The 20,256-nt window shown below is 38.0% G+C and overlaps 1 protein-coding gene across 2 annotated transcripts in view; it reads left to right on the forward strand.

Moving 5' to 3' along the window:
* Nucleotides 1-20,256, forward strand: part of UTP20 (UTP20 small subunit processome component) — a 121,889-nt gene that overhangs the window by 38,248 nt on the left and 63,385 nt on the right. For both annotated transcript variants that reach the window (XM_077111769.1, XM_077111768.1), the window contains exons 22-26: nt 3,197-3,382; nt 5,843-5,933; nt 7,011-7,096; nt 7,649-7,774; nt 18,433-18,599. In XM_077111769.1, the coding sequence (XP_076967884.1) occupies nt 3,197-3,382; nt 5,843-5,933; nt 7,011-7,096; nt 7,649-7,774; nt 18,433-18,599 (656 nt within the window). The remainder of the gene's footprint in view (nt 1-3,196; nt 3,383-5,842; nt 5,934-7,010; nt 7,097-7,648; nt 7,775-18,432; nt 18,600-20,256) is intronic.

Consider the following 20,256-nt stretch of genomic DNA (forward strand, 5'->3'; position numbering starts at 1 on the left):
TGATAAAAATTCCAGGTTACAGAATAAGAAAAGCTATACTGAGATAGATCAGTGTGCAAAGGTCTTGTTATTTCTTGCCCTGTTTGGTTCACTGTCTGCCTAGGGCTTAAGGATTTTCTTCACTGGCCCAGGCCAGCCACAGAGGCTTCCTGCTCACAGCTTCAGAAGGAGATAGTCCACTCTTTTTTGAGCGTCTTGATGTTCTCCATAGTGGGAAGGGTTGCAGCCTCAAAGAATAGGAAGAGCTTTCTGGGGTGTTGCTTTGTTTTGACTGGAAAGATTAGGGACACAGTGCATAGGTCAATACCAAACAATCACTGAAGTGTGTTTTCCTGGGATGATTCATTACGTAGGGAAATGCTGCAGGGTTAGGTGAAGCAAGCTACAAACTGCAGTGTGCCTGGCTTGTCCAAGGAGCAGCAGGAGGATCTGAGTGGTGACGGAAGAGTGATGCACAGAGGATGCACTTGGAGACGAGGTCGAAAAAGTAACAGGAGACCAAGTTGGATAGGGCCCTTAAGTGGTAGTGAGTACTTTGACTTTGACTTTCAGTGAAGTGGGAAGCCATGGGAGTGTTTAAGCTGAAGCCTGACATGACCTAAGTTTTCTTAAGGATTTCTCTGACTGCTCTGTTTAAAATAGACTCTAGGATGCAGGGAAGCCAGTCAGGAGGAGATTGCAAAAGCCCAGGCTAAGCTGCCTGCCATGGTAATTTCCAAGTTTTTCCCTAAAGAAAGAAATAGATTACACCTTAGTTTAGGATAAAGACCTCAATCTAGGAGTACAAGGTGCTGTGAAAATGGAGGTTGGCACCTATAATAGAAAAGGGTCTTTAAGTTTAAGAACATTTTAAAATTAATTGGTACTGATTAACTATAACTGGTAATTTTATGGATGACCCCAGTTCATGGAAAACCCAAGTGTCATCTTTAATTCTGGCTTTGAGATATATTATGTGGTTTTTATTTAGCTAGAAATTTGTGTTTCTGAATATGTTTCTATTAATTTGTGTTAGAACTAACTTATGAATTTCGTGGATACATTCTCTGAGTGGAGCCAAACCTGGAGCAGGAAGGAGTAACTAGCAGTGGTGACTACATCTCAAAAATGAGTGAATCTTAGCAAGTGCTTACTGTGTGCCAGGCACTCTTATAAGTGCTTGGTGTGGGTTATCTCATTTAATAAATGACTAAGCAGACATGCTGTGCATGGAGATAAGATTAAAAATACTGCACATGTGGTTTATTGAGTTTCGTAATGGGGATGTTGTAAGTGATGATTGAAGGTACAGTTTGTAACTTACAGAACAACTTTGCTTATTTCATTCATTCATCCGTTTTATAGATATTGAATACTAGAGCCTGCTAGCTAAAAATGCAAAGTTGAATAAGGTAATGTCCCAGCTCTCAAGTTGTAGTTTCATGTATTAACCCGAAGCCTATTTCAGGTGCATTGGTAGTCTGCTATTCTCAGATGTTTGTTATTTTATCAGTGTGTTTTTGAGTGAGAACTTTAAAGTCTGTCTGATCCATTTCCTTGCATCTTTAGCTCAGTGCTGTGCATGTAATAGACAAGGAAATAATTGTTGAATAAATTAATGAAAGTGACAGGTTTCGAGTTGATATTAGTGAAACACAACAATGGGCTAAAATTAAAGAGATGGAGTTAAGGATACCAACTGCATAAGAACATCAAGACCTACAGTTTGTATGATAAAGAAATTGGGTGGCATTTTCCCGGGTTCCTGGAAGATAACCTGTAACGCCCTGGGAATTTCCTACGGTAGAAGTGTCTATTATTTATGGTGAGCCCTCTGGACCACACCTGATAGTTTAATGCTAAGGCGATGACTCAAGGTGGGGGTGGCCACATTTGTAGTCTTAGGGGAGGAGCTAGCCATGTTAGAAAGATTACCCATGTTATGAGAAAATTTGGGCTTTGAACCACGTAGTATCAGCCAGACCTCTAGGGAGGGGAGTTGGCCTGGAGATTGTATTCAGCCGATCAATCCTGCCTACGTAGTGAAACCAAAAAAAACTGGGCGCCGAAGCTCTCGTGGGTGTCCCTGAGTGATAATTCACATTGATGTGCCTGGAGGGTTATAGATCTGACTCACTGGGGAGAGGACACAGAACCTACATTTAAGGTCCTCGCAGACCTCACCCTATGCATTTCTTTTGGCCTATTTGTATTCTTTTACCATAATAAAACTATAATCATAAGTACAGAGAATTCCTTTATTCTTTGAATTGTTCTAGTGAGTTATAGCACCTAAGAGAGTAGTGAAAATAACCAAATTTGTAGCCAGTTGGACAGAAGTGTGGGTGGCCTGGGTACCCCTAACTTGTAGCTGAAGAAAGTAGTCTTGTGGGGACTGGGTCCTTCTCCTGTGCAATCTGAACTAACTCTGGGGAGTTACTGCACTTACTGATTTTCATTACAGTTTGAACAGGGTCGCATCGTGGCTGCCACTGACAGGAATGGTGGCAATAGCTCCATCTGCCTTACCAGACACCCCTGGGCTGGGCTTTTTCCAAAAGAATTGGCAGAGTAGAATCTTTCTGATGAAGTGACCATCATGGTCCTAATGTATACTTGGACCATTTAGTGTAATCTGCCCCTCATTGTCAACTCCAGCGGTATGGAGGCTGATTTCGGCTCAGTTGAAAGTAGACATTTCCATTATTTCTAACAGTTGTGAAAATAGAGTGGACTGCTCATCACATAGGGCAGTTAAGAGGTGCTGAGTCAGGAAGCATAGGGCTGTAGGAGAGGCCTGACTAAGGCTTCCAGTGTCTCTGCAGTGTGCGATCCTTTGAGGTGGGGACACCTATCTCACAAACAGAGTGCGATCCTGTGAGGTGGGGACACCTATCTCACAAACAGTGTGCGATCCTGTGAGGTGGGGACACCTATCTCACAAACAGAGTGCGATCCTGTGAGGTGGGGACACCTATCTCACAAACAGAGTGCGATCCTGTGAGGTGGGGACACCTATCTCACAAACAGAGTGCGATCCTGTGAGGTGGGGACATCTATCTCACAAACAGAGTGCGATCCTGTGAGGTGGGGACACCTATCTCACAAACAGAGTGCGATCCTGTGAGGTGGGGACACCTGTCTCACAAACAGAGTGTGGCATCTCAGATCAGCATGCACTGTTTATCCGTTCTGTATCACTCCCTTTCCACTGTAGCAATGAGTACTACCCAGCAGATTTGCAAGTTGCCCCAACCCAAGATCTGCGAAAAAAAGGCAAAAGGGTGGCAGCAGAGGAGATAGAAGAGGATCCTGCTGCCGGAGGGGACGTTGAGCTGGAAGAAGAGGTGGTGGCCCAAGAGGAGCCCACACAGCAAAAAAAGACCAGAAGAGCTGCCGCCAAGTAAGTTGCTTGTTACTGAAAGATCGCACATCCACAGGCCAGGAGGAACCGAGAGACACTGCCGCTGTGGCTTAGTGTGGAATCACCATACCAGATGTGCCACTCAGATCATTATTTACAATAAGTGCTACATCTTCATGGGGTTTTCTTTTACAGCCCAAAGGAAAAACTGTCAGTTTTCTTAGTTTTTATGTTGGTCGCTTATTACTTATTTCATTTTTTTCTTGTTTATTCAAAAAATATATGAGTTGGGGGACTTTGGAGATCATTTAATCATAACTCTGTTTTACAGGTGAGACAGCATCAGGGCATGGAGCGATGAAATGGTCTTTTGACCTTTGTCATCTACTCTGCTAGTACCAGGGCAGTGTACACGTGATGGAACACTTTTCTCCTATAAAAGTGCATGTCAGCACTTTCGTTCTGCCTTTTGACTTGTCTCTTCCAGATTACTTTTTTCCATGCTTTTGTTGTACTCTTTTTGTTCTTTGGGCTATTCACTTACCTAAATTGTTGGAAACCTTAGAGAAGAAGTGATTTTGCTTTCCCAGTAATCTTCTGCTTACTTGAGCATTGCCTGAATTAGAGTATAAGAGATCCACTTGGTGCTACCATGTTATTTTCACACTTTAGACCTTGATCTCTGTCCATTTGCATTTCCCATGGGCTGTTTATTAATTTGATTCCTTCAGCAGTTGCGTTGAGTGCCTCTGTGCTTCGTACTGGGTCTACGACAATGACCTGTCCATAGCCACCCCAGTGTAGGAGACACAGTGTAGTGTCTATTGTGTTATGAGAGAAGTATTTGTAAAGGAACCATGGGAACAGAGGTCAAAAATCAATTAACTCTACCGAAAAGACCCAAGGAAGACCAAGTGAGAGGTTGCTGTTGACACTGGAGGATAAGGGTTGGCTCGGCAGCCAGCAGGAAGAAGAGCCTGCCAGGCAGGGGACATGGTGTTTAAAGCCCAGGGGCAAGAGCACTCCTGGCCAGGCTTCACGAAAGTGATTCCTCACTGCCTCTTCCTCGTAACATTCTGTCCCCTACTGCTTCCTCTAGGACAGAGACTGCTGTGTTCTTTTTATAGCCAGCGTAATAAACACCTGGTAAAAAACTAGTTCTCAGAACATGTTTGTTGAATAAGTGAATAAGTTATTTATCCACTTGTACCTCTTCCTTTCTCATCCCTGGACTTTTGTCCCTGCCCTTCCCTCTTTCTACCACACCCTTGCCTTAATTCTGCCACCAAAATTCCATTTATCATTCAGCACACATATCCAGAGCTGCTTTTTCACTAAAGCATTTCCTGTGTTTTAAACTGAAATTTATCTTACCCGACTTCAGCCTTTCATAATAGCCATTCATACCTTCTCATGATGCTGCTCCTTGCCTGGGTCTTTGCTCTTTCTGTGAACATCAAAACCTTGAAGGATCAGCTCCGTCTCTTACTGAGCTGTAATGTCTCCTGTAGCCACTCCTAGTATAGAGTCACATGTATCATCTTTGAAAAGTTCATAAATTGATAATTACATATTTCTGGTGCCGTCTCAATATATTCTTAACTGCTTTATAATCCTTCATGTAACACTCTCCTCTTTGGCAAGTATTTATTGAGAATATGTGAATTAGTTCCTGTTCTCTTTGGCTCTTTAAGGGTACATGGCACATGGAAGAGACTTAATAAATGTTGGGGGAAGGACTGGGTGTTTCAATAGACAATTTCAAGTTTTATTGGTAAAGTGGAGGGCTCAGTGACAGGGATATGTAAGCTAAATATAAACAATCCTGTCCCTTAGCCCCTATTTCTTTATAATATCTAAAGAGGTCTTAATTTCCAGTTATTTTCAGCTCTAGTAGAATTTCCACAGTTTTTTTCTTTTGCCCAGGAGTAGAGACTAGAGAACTGTTGACACGTTCAGCTAAGCCGTTAGAGGCGGAGACACCACAGCCTGTGCACGTTCATGAATCCTCACAGTAAACCCAAGAGGTCTCCCTCTTATTAAACGAGGACACTGAGACTCTGAGACGATACTGAAATATCTGTCCCCAAGAACTGTACTATGTCCAGCTGTGTCTCTGCCTTCTCCCTCTTTACTTCTGCCTGCTCATGTCCCTCAGACAGACAGATAAAACCATGTACTCATTCAGAGTTTGTAAAAGTTCTACAAATCCCACAGGTTCTCTCAAAGTATTTTTAAAGCCTCCTTAGAGTCTTTGGATCAGAAGTCAGACAGGTAAGTGCAGTGGCCGTGCCCTCCTCGACGTGACTTAGCAGGTTGTGAATTTGCTTGGTTCCTCCTGCGGAGCTTGCTATCCTTCCTCCTCCTTGGAGCTCCACGCCAGCAGCGAGGCCAGTGGGTGGGGAATACCTGACGGTGTGGGTGGGTGATAGCATCTTGAGAAAATAAGTTCTGTTCTTTAATTTTGTAACTACCCCTTTCTGTTTCATATTTTTTTAGGCAATTAATAGCTCATTTACAGGTTTTCTCCAAGTTTTCTAATCCCCGGGCCTTGTATCTGGAATCCAAATTGTATGAGCTGTATCTTCAGGTGAGTACAATAAATCCTGGTCACTGCAATTCTTTGTAAACTCATCTCTGTTGTTTTCTTTGCCAGAGTAATTTTTAGGTTTTCAATAGTTGTTGAATTAAGTTGATAATTCCTTATACAGGGTCCATGTCTCCATTTTAAGAATGGGAAAGAAAAGTGCTTTTTAAAAAATTCCAGTTATTTTTATACAGTTTAGGCAACACTGATTTAGCTGCTTATAACAGCATTTTGGGTGACTGCACGTTGGCTGGCTGTATTGGGCGAAGCAGTAATTTATCATTGGGAATTCACTTTTAGAAGGCCATGGGGCTGTGTCACCCACGGCTGGGTCCCTTTCCCACCTGGTTAAGTCTGCTCTCATGGAAAATGTCAGACTTCAGGCTCTGTTAGGTTAGATCAAGTGAAAGCAGAGTTGGAATAATAGTCTGTAACAGTCACAAGGTATGACCCCGAGATCCAGAAAAGTTTGCCAAATGAGTTTAACATCAGAAGCACAGAAATAAGCTTTGAATGTCATTCTAAAACATCTGCAGAAATGAAATTTTCTTTTTCATCTGGATATTTTTAGATTAAGCTTACATCTTTTCAACAGAATTTATTCATGTTTTGTCCATATTTCAGCTGTATACCTTACTTTTAAAGCAGAGCTCAAAGGTCTCAGTTGTCCATAGCAAGCAAAATTCTGAACTGACTAGTCAGAAAATTGTCAGAGCTAGATCTTCTGTCCTGGCATCTGACTGTCTGCAGTAACCTTCATAGTGTAATCAGAGATTTTCCCCATTGCATGACAAGCCTCGTTGGTTTAAATCCAGATATAGTGTAGGCTATGGCCAAGTACTGATGAGACGTTAGGGTCTAGCATGTGAGATAAAGGCATAAAATTTTTGTTGCGTTCTTTTTCTTTCCTTAACCCACAGGAAAATGTTAGCCTGTTATCAAGAATAGCTTTAACTCTAAACTCTTATCTAAAATCTTAGATTTTAAAAAGTCTAATTTAACAAATTAACTCAAGTAAACTGCTACCCCATGTTATTGTATTTAACTTTATTAACTTATTTTTATATATATCACTCTTAGTTGTTGCTGCACCAAGATCAGACCATTCAAAAAATAGCCCTGGATTGCATAATGACATATAAACATCCACATATCCTCCCTTACAGGTAAGTTATTTGGTGCTAAAGAAATACTGTTTCTTGGCTGATTTTTATCTTTCTATAATGAGGGCTCCTTCTAAAATAATTCCTTGAAGGCCTGGGAAGTTTCCCTCTTTTCTAATGTAATCATAATGCAGTTTCAAGGCAAGAAATGAAAACTGGAAGTGTATTTGCTTAAGAGAGGTTCTCCATAATAATAAAGTAGAAAAATGTGTGTTGAGAAAATTATCATTTCTGTCTCCTTGCTAATATACTCCTGTAAAATCCCGGTGCTACTTAGGGAATCATAATTACTCTCTGAGAACTGGAGAAAGCTTTGGTATCATGTTTTTCAAACAACTGAATTATTAGCTAAATACAATCCCTTATAATCCCTTTTACCTTTCAAATTTTGAAAACCCATCATTTTTTGAGAATAATTCTTTCTATAGACATCAACCACAATATGGATTACTCTTTTCTACCTTATTTTAGTTAATTGTATTACTTTTCGCTTGCAGTTTTAAAAAGTACAGTTGATTATTAAATGATGATTTGTGCCATATTCTGTTTTTAAAGGGAAAACTTACAAAGATTGCTTGAAGACAGAAGCTTTAAGGAAGAGATAGTGCATTTTAGCATTTCAGAAGATAATACAGCAGTGAAAACAGTCCACCGAGCAGATCTCTTTCCCATTCTAATGAGGTATTTATATTTTTAAAAATTGATTTTTAAAAAAGTGATCACAAAACAATTGTGAGTATAGTATTATGAGTCTTTGGGCAATTGTAATGGAATTTTTTATTTTGTATTTTCTTTTTTTTGTACCTTTGGACAAGCCAAATTGTTATAAGGACTTTTGATTAGAATATTTTGACCCTAATATAAAGAAAACTGTTGGCACTATTTTAACAGTCAAGTTAAAATTAAATCCAATATTTCTCTAGGTTTTACTGTTGAAAAATAGTAAAAACAATTCAATTTCTAAATATCAGGTGATACTTAATGGTACTACTCTTTTTATTACAAATGATGAAGCACAGAAATAGTCTATAAATTATCCAAAGATCATATTTTCTGGGTACAAAAAAAAAAAAAAAATGCTTGGGCCTTTTAAGTCACCAGTCTAGAGTGATAGGAATTGGAAAGATCCCAGGACAGGGATTTAAAAGCCCTTTGTCATCCAGCCCTTCAACTACACAGCACTATTGATGGGGGCATGCCTTTTTAACTCACTGGGCTTCCATTCCCTTAACTAGAGCTAAGTCAGATATTCTCTGGGTCCCCTGCCAGCTCTAATCTGATGTCTATTTGATTCTCTTTATAGCCCTCATTAGGAGGTATATTTTTTTAATATAAAAATATTTTTTTAATTAAAATATTTAAATGAGTGAATAAATGAATATATAAAGTAACAGTTATTAGTACATTACAGGCACAATAAAATTGGAAAATACAAATCACCTTATCCTACCACTCAAAAATAACTTTGGCCCCTTGAAAGTGGCAAGAGAAAAACAATCCATTACATACAAGGGAAGCCCAATAAGACTATATGTAGATTTCTCAGCAGAAACTATGGAGGTGAGAAGACAGTGGGATGATATATTTAAATTACTAAAAGAGAAAACTGCCAACCAAGAATTCTATATCCAGCAAAATTGTCCTTCAAAAATGAAGGAGAAATTAAAACATTTTCAGACAAAAAAAATCACTGAGAGAATTTGTGACCAAGAGACCTGTTCTGCAAGAAATACTAAAGGGAGCACTAGAGGCAGATATGAAAAGACAGGAGAGAGAGGTGTGGAGAAGAGTGTAGAAAGGAACACTGTCAGTTAAGGTAAAAAGAAGAAAAATTAGATATGACATATAAAATCCAAAAGGCAAAATGGTAGAAGAAAGTACTACCCGTACAGTAATAACATTAAATGTTAGTGGATTAAACTCCCCAATCAAAAGACATAGACTAGCAGAATGGATTAAAAAACAGAACCCATTATATTCTGTCTACAGGAAACACATCTTAGATCCAAGGATAAATATAGTTTGAAAGTGAAAGGTTGGGAAAAGATATTTCATGCAAATAACAATCAGAAAAGAGCAGGATTAGCTATACTAATATCCAACAAATTAGACTTCAAATGTAAAACAGTTAAAATAAAGAAGGACACTATGTATTAATAAAAGGAACAATTCAACAAGAAGACATAGCAATCATAAATATTTGTAACTGAGCCAGAATGCTCCAAAATACATGAGGCAAACACTGCAAACAGAAATAGACACATCTACCATAATAGTTAGAGACTTCAGTTCCACACTCTCATCAATGGACAGAACATCTAGGCAGAGGATCAATAAAGAAACAGAGAATTTGAATAATACAATAAATGAGCTAGACTTAACAGACATTTATAGGACATTACACCCCACAAAAGCAGGATACACCTTATTCTCAAGTGCTCATAGATCATTCTCAAGGATAGACCATATGCTGGGTCGCAAAGCAAGTTTCAATAAATTTAAAAAGATTGAAATTATACAAAACACTTTCTCAGATCATAAAGGAATGACGTTGGAAATCAATAATAGGCAGAGTGCCAGAAAATGCACAAATATGTGGAGGCTCAACAACACACTCTTAAACAACCAGTGGGTCAAGGAAGAAATTACAAGAGAAATCAGTAAATATCTCAAGGCAAATGAAAATGAAAACACAACATATCAAAACTTATGGGATGCAGCAAAGGCAGTGCTAAGAGGGAAATGTATTGCCCTAAATGCCTATATCAAAAAAGAAGAAAGGGTGAAAATCGAGGAATTAACTGTTTACTTGGAAGAAATAGAGAAAGAACAGCAAACTAACCCTGAAGCAAGCAAAAGGAAAGAAATAACGAAGATTAGAGCAGAAATAAATGAAATTGAGAACATGGAAACAATTGAGAAAATCAACAAAATCAGAAACTAGTTCTATGAGAAAATCAATAAGATTGATGGACCCTTAGCAAAATTGACAAAAAGAAGAAGAGAGAGGATACAAATAAATAAGATCAGAAATGGAAGAGGAGACATAACCACTGACCTCACAGAAATAAAGGAAGTAATGAGAGGATACTATGAACAACTTTATGCTAACAAATACAACAATGTAGATGAAATGGACAGCTTTCTAGAAAGGCATGAGCAACCAACTTTCATGCAAGAAGAAATAGATGACCTCAACAAACCAATCTTAAGTAAAGAAATTGAATCAGTCATTAAGAAGCTCCCCAAAAAGTAAAGTCCAGTACCAGATGACTTCACAGATGAATTCTACCAAACATTCCAGAAAGAATTAGTACCACTCCTGCTCAAACTCTTCAAAAAATTGAAGAGGAGGGAAAGCTACCTAACTCACTCTACAAAACCAACATCACCCTCATACCAAAGCCAGACAAAGATATTACAAAAAAAGAAAACTACAGACTAATCTCTCTAATGAATATAGATTCAAAAATCCTCAAAAAATTCTAACAAATCAAATCCAGCAACACATTAAAAGAATTATACATCATGACCAAATAGGATTCATCCCAGGTATGCAAGGATGGTTCAACATAAAATCAATTAATGTAATACAGAAAAACCACATGATCATCTTGATTGATGCAAAAAAGGCATTTGACAAAACTCAATATCTTTTCCTGTTGAAAACACTTCGAAGAATAGGAATAGAAGGGAACTTCCTCAACATGATAAAGGGAATATATGAAAAACCCACAGCTAACATCATCCTCAATGGGGGAAAACTGAAAACTTTCCCCCTAAGATCAGAAACAAGACATGGATGTTCATTATCACCACTGTTATTCAACATTGTGTTGGAAGTTCTAGCCAGAGCAATTAGACAAGAAAAAGAAATACAAGGCATCTGAATTGGAAAGGAAGAAGTAAAACTATCACTGTTTGCAGATAATATGATACTATATGTCAAAAACCCTGAAAAATCCACAGCAGAACTACTAGAGCTAATAAATGAGTACAGCAAAATGGCAGGTTACAAGATCAACACTCAAAAATCTGTAATGTTTCTATACACTAGTAATGAACAATCTGAGGGCGAAATCAAGAAAACAATTCCATTTACAGTTGTAACCAAAAAAATAAAATATTTAGAAATAAATTTAACTAAAGAGACAGAAGACCTATACAAAGAAAACTATAAGAAATTGTCAAAAGAAACCACAGAAGACCTAAATAGATGGAAGAGCATACCATGTTCATGGATTGGAAGATTGAATATAGTTGAGATGTCAATTCTACCTAAATTGATCTACAGATTCAATGCAATACCAATTAAAATCCCAAAAACTTACTTTTCAGAAATAGAGAAACCAATAACCAAATTTATCTGGAAGGGCAGAGTGCCCCAAATAACTAAAAGTATCCTGAGGAAAAAAAGGTGAAATAGGAGGTCTCACGTACCTGACTTTAAGGTGTGTTATGAAGCTACAGTGGTCAAACCAGCATGGTGCTGGCATAAAGACAGATTTACTGACCAATGGAATAGAATAGAGTGTTCAGATATAGACCCTCTCTCATCTATGGACAATTAATCTTTGATAAGGCAGTCAAGCCAACTCATTTGGGACAGAACAGTCTCTTCAATAAATGGTGCCTAGAGAACTGGATATCCATATGCAAGAGAAGGAAAGAGGACCCATATCTCACACCCTATACAAGTTAACTCAAAATGGATCAAAGACCTAAACATTAGCTCTAAGACCATAAAACTGTTAGAAGAAAATGTATGGAAAAATCTTATAAATCTTAAACTAGGAGGCGGTTTCCTAGACCTTACACCCAAAGCAAGAGCATTGAAGAAAGATATAAATAAATGGGAACTCCTCAAAATTAAACACTTTTGCACATCAAAGAACTTCGTCAACAAAGTAAAAAGCCCTCTGAAGAACTACTGAAATCAATCCCCTTTTATTAAAAGCCAATCCATCTTTGATGTGTTGCATTCTGGTAGCTAGCAATCTAGGACAGAATTTGGTACTAGAGAGTGAGGTGCTGCTGCAGTTTGCAAATGCCATATGTTGGAATGGTTTTTGGATGGCTAAGGGGTGAGAATTTGGAGGAACTGTGAAGAGAATGATGTAGAAGTCCTGGAGTGCTTGAAGAGACTGTGGGTGTAAACAGAACCACTGCCAATCTGGACAAAAGTGGACACAAAAGGGACAAATAGGAATTCACAGAGTGAAAACCATGTAAGCTTGTGTCTGGAGCCAAGAAACATGTGCCAGGAGAGTGGGCCTACCCATATGCATGGAGTGGGTGAATTTACCCTGAAGGACAAGGATGAGTCTCCCACTTTGTTGCAGTGGAACAGTCGTGCAGCCTCAGGCTTTGGAGAAGGTACAGCATGCTTCTTGGGGGACTGGGAATAGCCTGGCTGCCACCACATGGAGGGGTTGAGTATGTACCTTAGAAATTGCAGAGAGACCAGGGGTGGCCCTGATGACTGGAGAGTGGAGCCAAGATAAAGGTGGTCTCCTCAATGTTCCCCAAGGTTGATTTGGAAAGAGGCAGGCCACTGCATAGGCCCTTGAAAAGGATGGGACTGACTCTAAAGCTGAAGGATAGATGACTTTCAGACTTTGAAATCCAGTGGTGTTTGCCCTGCAGGTTTTCCTTCCAATTTCTCCCTCAGGATCCTGTGACTGTCCCTCCTTTGCATATTGGCACCAGATAATCTGATTTGAGATACATAGGTCCACAGCCAGAAGACAATTTGTACAACTTTAATATCATTTATGGTGAAGCATATAGTTGCCAAGTTGACAAGGGGTTGATGTGTGGTAGTTAGATTCAGCTGTCAACTTGGCTAGGTGAAGGTGCTTAGTTCTATTGCTGCGGACGTAAGTCAATGGCATGTGAACCTCATCCAGTTCTTAGCTTCTGACCTCTTAAGACTTTCTGTCCAATTTCATGCCCCATGGCTCTCCCAATAGTGAGAGCTTTATTTTTTCCCCATGTGTCAAAAGGAAACATCTATATCTATCCAGCACAATGAGGCTGCAATGTGCACATTTATTTGGGTAACTTCAGAAGGCTTCTTACTTTTCCCTATGATAATACTACCAGTAGTGATATCTAAAGATATTTATTGAACCCTAGTATATGCTAAGGACTTCATGCATATTATTTGGCATTATTGATCCAATCTGTTAGATGAAAAGAAAGAGGTACTTCATATGTAAATATTTTATTGAAGGTTATGAAAATAGGCAGATTCAGGGTGAAAATTTGAAACCAGGAATCTTAAGATCAAGTACATTTTCTATTACACCAAAGCTACCTTTATGGGTGTTTACAAGGTTATATGCATGAATAATTGCCCATTTCTATTTGTTGATTATTAAGCATGTGAGGAAGAAAGAGGTATTTATAAAATTTTCTGTTTCTGAGTCACAATTGTACTTATCAACAATGGTGGATTCTCTGCTAAATGCACTCAAATGATCAATGCTTCAGACACTACCATTTCAGAAAAATAAAGGATTTATTACTAACCACAAAGGAGGAGATCAGATGGCCTATTGGCCTAAAATCACTTTCCAAAACTATGGTAACTCTGATAAATTTATAGTATCCAGAAGTTGGGCAGATTTTAGGACAACAGGCACAATGGATTGAGATGTGAAGTTAGAGGTGATCTAATTATTAAGCCAGAACAGACTGATTACATGCTTAGTCACAGAACATATGTAAGGAAATGGAAGTCTTAATATGATGAAAGGTGTTTCAAAGTGTTATATATATTGGAAACAGATAACTGGTTCTAAGTTTCACATGTCCATAGCCAGAGGAGAATTATTTACCAGTACAGTTCATGTTATAACTGATGTCTATTAGTCTTTGTGCTTAATACAATTACTGAAATTATTTAAGGCTTTTGTGATATTGTGGTGGAATTACTATAGTTTGTATATGGAAATAAAATGTCTTTTTGGAGTCAAAAAAAAAAAAGAAAGTAAAAAGACAGCCTACACAATGGGAGACAATATTTGGAAATGATATATCTGATAAAGGTCTAGTATCCAGAATCTATAAAGAGATTGTTGAACTCAACAACAAAATAAGACAGCCAATCCAATTACAAAATGGACAAAAGACTTGAACAGACACTTCTCAGAAGAGGAAATACAAATGGCCAAAAGGCACATGAAGGCTCACCTTCCCTGGCTATTAGAGAAATGCAAATCAAAACCACAATGAGATATCATCTCACACCCACCAGAATGGCCATTATCAATAAAACAGAAAATGACAAGTGCTGGAGAGGATGTGGAGAAAGAGACACACTTATTCACTGTTGGTAGGAATGTCAAATGGTGCAACCACTGTGGAAGGCAGTTTGACAGTTCCTCAAAAAGCTAAATATAGAATTGCCATATGACCTGGCAATACCATTGCTAGGTATCTACTCAGAGGACATGAGGGCAAGGACACAAACAGACATTTGCACACCAATGTTTATAGCCGCATTATTTACAATTGCCAAGAGATGGAAACAGCCAAAATGTCCATCAACAGACGAGTGGCTAAACAAACTGTAGTATATACATACGATGAAATATTATGCAGCTGTAAGACAGAATAAAGTTATGAAGCATGTAATAACGTGGATGGACCTTAAAGACATTATTCTGAGTGAGATTAGCCAGAAACAAAAGGACAAGTACTGTATGGTCTCACTGATATGAACTGACATTAGTGAATAAGCTTGGAGAATTTCATTGGTAACAGAGACCATCAGGAGGTAGAAATAGGGTAAGATATTGGGTAATTGGAGCTGAAGGGATACAGTTGTGCAACAGGACTGAATGTAATAGCTCAGAAATGGATAGCACAATACTCCTAACTGTAATACAATTATGTTAAAATACTGAATGAAGCTGCATGTGAGAATGATAGAGGGAGGAGGGCTGGGGGCACAAATGAAATCAGAAAGAAAGACGATAAAGATTGAGATGGTATAATCTAGGAATGCCTAGAGTGTATAATGATAGTGACTAAATGTACAAATTTTAAAAATGTTTTTGCATGAGGAAGAACAAAGGAATGTCATTACTGCAGGGTGCTGAAAATAGATGGTAATTAATATTTTAAAATTTCAACTTATGTGTGAGACTAAAGTAAAAAATGTTTATTTGGTACAAAATTTATATTTTGACTAGTGCATTACCTAATATAACTTATGTAGGCAGCTTAATTGAACACCATAAGTACATGGAACCTTGAGTAGGACATGAGATTTTGTTGGTTTGTCAAGAATCATGCCACAATAAATCCCAGAGTGATTTGAACAGTGAATAAAAAAGTATTTGCAAAGTCCCCTTTGGGAAATGGTGAGAAAGGGGGAAAATTCAACTTCCCCAAGTTGAATTCTTGATATTCTCACAAGCAGTGTGGACAACCAAAGCTATATAGACTGAACCCCCAGTCTTGGGGGTTGTTGATATGAAACTTAACCCCACAAAGAATAGGTCAAGCCTACTTAAAATTAGGCCTAAGAGTCACCCCCAAGAGAACCTCTTTGTTGGTCAGATGTGCCCTCTCTCTCCAACCAGCACAACAAGCAAACTCACCAGGGGACAAACCCTCCCCCTGTCTACGTGGGACATGACTCCCAGGGGTGTGGACCTTCCTGGGAACGTGGGACAGAAATCCTAGAATGAGCTGAAACTCAGCATCCGGGGATTGAGAAAAACTTCTCAACCAAAAGGGGCAAGAGTGAAATGAGACAAAATCAAGTGTCAATGACTGAGAGATTCCAAACAGAGTCGAGAGGTTATCCTGGAGGTTATTCTTAACACATTAAATAGATATCACCTTGTTATTCAAGATGTAATGGAGAGGCTGGAGGGAACTGCCTGAAAATGCAGAACTGTGTTCCAGTAGCCATGTTTCTTGAATATGATTGTATAATGATATAGCTTTCACAGTGTGACTGTGTGATTGTGAAAACCTTGCATCTGATTCTCCTTTTATCTACCTTGTAACAGATGAGTAGAATATATAGAATAAAAATAAACAATAGGGGGAACAAATGTTAAAATAAATTTAGTTCGAAATGCTAGTGATCAGTGAAGGGGAGAGGTAAAGGGTGTGGTATGTATGAATTTTTTTCTGTTTTCTTTTTATTTCTTTTTCTGAATGGATGCATATGTTCCAAGAAACAATCATGATGATGAATATGCAACTATGTGATGTATTGTGAATTACTGATTATATATGTAGAATGGAATGATCAAAAGTTAAGAATGTTTGCGTTTGGTGTTTTTGGTATTTTTAAAAAATTAAAAAAAAAAAAAGAAACACACTCTTTGAGCTTTGGTGTAGTATCAGAGTGGAATATCCATAATATCTGAAAAGTTTATTAAAATGTTTCTCCCTTCTCTAACTACATACCTTGTGAGGCTGGACTTTCTTTTTTTTTTTTCTGGGACCAGCATCATGGGGTTGATAAAGCCTTCTTGACAAAAAGGGGAAGAAAATAATAAAATAAAGTTTCAGTGGTTAAGAGAATTCAAACAGATTCAAGAGGATATCCTGGAGGTTATTCTTATGCATTATAAAGATATCCCTTTTTAGCTTATACTGCATTGGAGTGGCTAGAGTGAAAATACATGAAACTATTGAGCTGTGTTCCAGTATCCTTAATTTTTTTTTTTATTAATTAAAAAAAAATTAACTAACACAACATTTAGAAATCATTCCATTCTACGTATGCAATCAGTAATTCTTAATATCATCACATAGATGTATGATCATCATTTCTTAGTACATTTGCATCGATTTAGAAAAAGAAATAGCAAGACAACAGAAAAAGAAATAAAATGATAATACAGAGAAAGAAATAAAAATAAAAAATACAAAAAACATATATATAAAAAAAAGCTATAGCTCAGATGCAGCTTCATTCAGTGTTTTAACATAATTACATTGCAATTAGGTAGTATTGTGCTGTCCATTTTTGAGTTTTTGTATCTTGGACTTTCTTTAACACAATATATTTCAACAGATTGAATGTAGAAGCAGATATAAGAATACAGTTATCTCCTAGTAAGCCAGACAATAAAGATATTTTCAAAGAAATAAATATGACAATGCCACTATTCTCACTTATTGGGGAGGTGGTGGGAAATATGATTGTTTTCATTAAATATATATTATTTATGCTAGCATCTAATAAATTTATTATTTTTTAAATGAATTAGTAGATCAGTATTTTTTCAATTCCTCAATTTTTATTTCTATTATGGTAAATAGTGATAAATAAAACCAATATTTATCACAGAGCTCTTTTGGGACCTCACTAATTTTTAAGAGAATAAAGGGATCCTAGTATCAAAAAGGAAATACTGTCTTTGAATTTTTAATGTTAAATTAATAAGTTTTATGTTAAGAAAGTAGCTTCTGTTACTAATTTTTGAGAAATTTACCAAGAATGGATGTTGAATTTTATTTCATTGGTCATTGGGCATTTATTAAATGATCATATTAACTTTTTTTTATGCCCCACTGAACTATATTTATCTAATAAATTTTACTAATGGCACTTGCATTCCTTGAATAATCCTTATTTGGTTTCAATATTATTTTAATTCAGTGCTGGATACTGTGTTTAGAAATGTTGTGTGTTGTGTTAAGCAAGATTTGTATGTATTTGTATTTTTGTTCATTGGCCTGTCTCAGTATCATGATTTCTCACCTTCATAAATGAAAGATTTCCCTTCTTTCTCTCTGCTATGAAACTTTATTGGATGGAAATTATTTTTTCCTTGAAAGTTTAAAAAATTCACTTGTAAAACTGTATGAGCTCCATGTTTTCCCATGACTATTGATCTATTCAGGTTTTCTTTGTCTTAATTTTTTGCTAAGTTATATTTAGTTAAGTTTTCCCAAAAATACCCTTTTAGTTGTCATCTTTCCCTTTTATTGCTTATAGTTATGCACTTTTATGTCTTTTTAATCTTTATGTTCATATTGTCATTTTCCTTCATTAGAGTGAGTTTTCAGGGGCTATTTTATTGCATTTTTCTCCCACAAAATACCACCTTCTGATTTTATTGACTCCACTGCTCTCCAGTGTATTGATTTCTGGCCTTTGTCTTTACCATTTTCTTCCACCTGTGTCTCTTAGTTTATGTTTTAATGTCTGTTGTTAAATATCTACGTTCTGTTTTCATTTTCCCTTGTTTCATAACAAGTCCAGTTAAATCTGAGTTGGTGTTCTAGCCTTTTTAGGAAAAATAAAACAAGCGGTATGTTTTAGGATCCGTGTGCAACACTAACATTCCTCTGGCTTTTAGGGTTTTGTATGGGCGAATGAAGAACAAGACAGGGAGTAAAACTCAGGGGAGGGCAGCCTCTGGCACCCGCATGGCCACCGTCTTGCGGTTCCTGGCTGGGTCCCGGCCCGAGGAGATCCACGTATTCTTAGACCTGCTGTGTGAGCCCGTCAGGCACTTCCAGCAAGGTAGGGTCCCTGCGTCCACCTCGGTCCCTTGCCTGCTTCAGCTTCTGATGCCGCTGTCCAGGCTCCCCAGCCCCTGGCAGCTCTTACAGGGCTGCGCCCTCAGCCCCGGATTGGTTGAAGCTCACAACTAGACCTGGGAATTGTAAGCCTCTGATTAGGAAATGTGTGATTTTTTGTTGTGCATTTGGGCCATTTGAAAAATGGTAAAAATGGTAAATACTTATCCCTAGGCAAAAAATACATTTCTTCTAAGAGACTTAAAACCTGCTGCAAACTAATCTTCACTGGACATTCATGTACTGAGTAATGATTGGTAGGACACCTCCTGACCTCCTTACCCCAGACACTCTGCTCAGTTAGGGACAGGAGAGTGAGTAATGCTGTTCTCTGCCCTGTCAGCCTCACAGTGTAGATGAGGCGGATATAATAGAGTGTGCAGCGAGCTGTCATGCCCTGTGCTGTGCAGTGTAAGGATTTGATACCTATAACTAATACTGATAATTTGTTGGGTACTTCCTCTTTGCCCGATATCATGATGGCCCACTGTTCATACCACCCAGTTGATCAGCACAGCCACCTGGGGTTTCATTACAACCAGGTAATGAAACTGAGGCTTGGAAAGATTGTATTCTGCCCGTGGCCAAATAGCTAAGAAGTGGCTGAGTTCAGACTGAACCCAGATTTTTCTGACAACAGAGTCTCTGTTCTAATCCCATAATTGCTATGCTTTCGTCAACCTTAGATACTTATTTACAGGGTAGCTGTGTTGTGTTTGTCTTGTGTTTTTTTCTATAACAGTGGATCCAGATGTTTCTTAGGTTTTCATTCAATGTAATGAAGCCCTGTGAAGGAGAGTGGCTCTAATGAATACCTAAGTCTGGTTTTGTTTTGTTTTTTAATGTTTTTTACTATGAAATACAAGATAAATACAGAAAAGAAAAAGGAATAATTTTCAAAGTGCGCTTTGAAAGCACAAAGCTACAGAACAGATTTCATAATTGGTATGGGTTAACATTCTACTGTTTCAAGTTTTTCCTTCTAGTTGCTCCAAACCACTGGAAGCTAAAAGAATGATCAGTTTAGTGATTGAGCAGTCGTACTTATTTGCTAAATCCTCTCTTCTCTGTTATAACTCCTTTGATCCTTCTCCCACTCTCTATGGATCTTTGGGTTATGCCCTTTCTAATTTTTTCATGTTGAAAATATAGGATGGGGGATGGAATTAGTTGATATTCTTGGAGGAGCTGGGCCCCCAGGGTTTCAGGGCTTCAGTAAGCCAGGAGCCTCTGAAAGTCATAGGCTTCAGGAAAGTAAACTTAAGGCGTGACTTAGCAGAGTCTCAGAGCCTAAGGTGTTCTTTAGGGTTAACAGGAATGACGTTGGTTGGGGTTTGACAAACCATGTGAATTAGCAATATCCAGCTGAAGCTTACATTAGAGTAGTCTCCAGAGTAGCCTCTCAAATCTATTTGAAATTTATTAGCCACGGGTTATCTTGTTTTATTACCTTTCTTTTCCCCTTTTTGGTCCAAAAAGGCCAGGGCTAGGCTTATCCCTGGGAATCATGTCCCACATTGTAAGGAAACTTTCATCCCTGAATGTCACATCTCTCATAGAGGTGAGAGTATGATTTTCCTTGCAGAATTGGGCAGAGAGAG

This window comes from Tamandua tetradactyla, chromosome 7 (genome assembly GCF_023851605.1).
Source record: "Tamandua tetradactyla isolate mTamTet1 chromosome 7, mTamTet1.pri, whole genome shotgun sequence".
NCBI classification, from domain to species: Eukaryota; Metazoa; Chordata; class Mammalia; order Pilosa; family Myrmecophagidae; genus Tamandua; species Tamandua tetradactyla.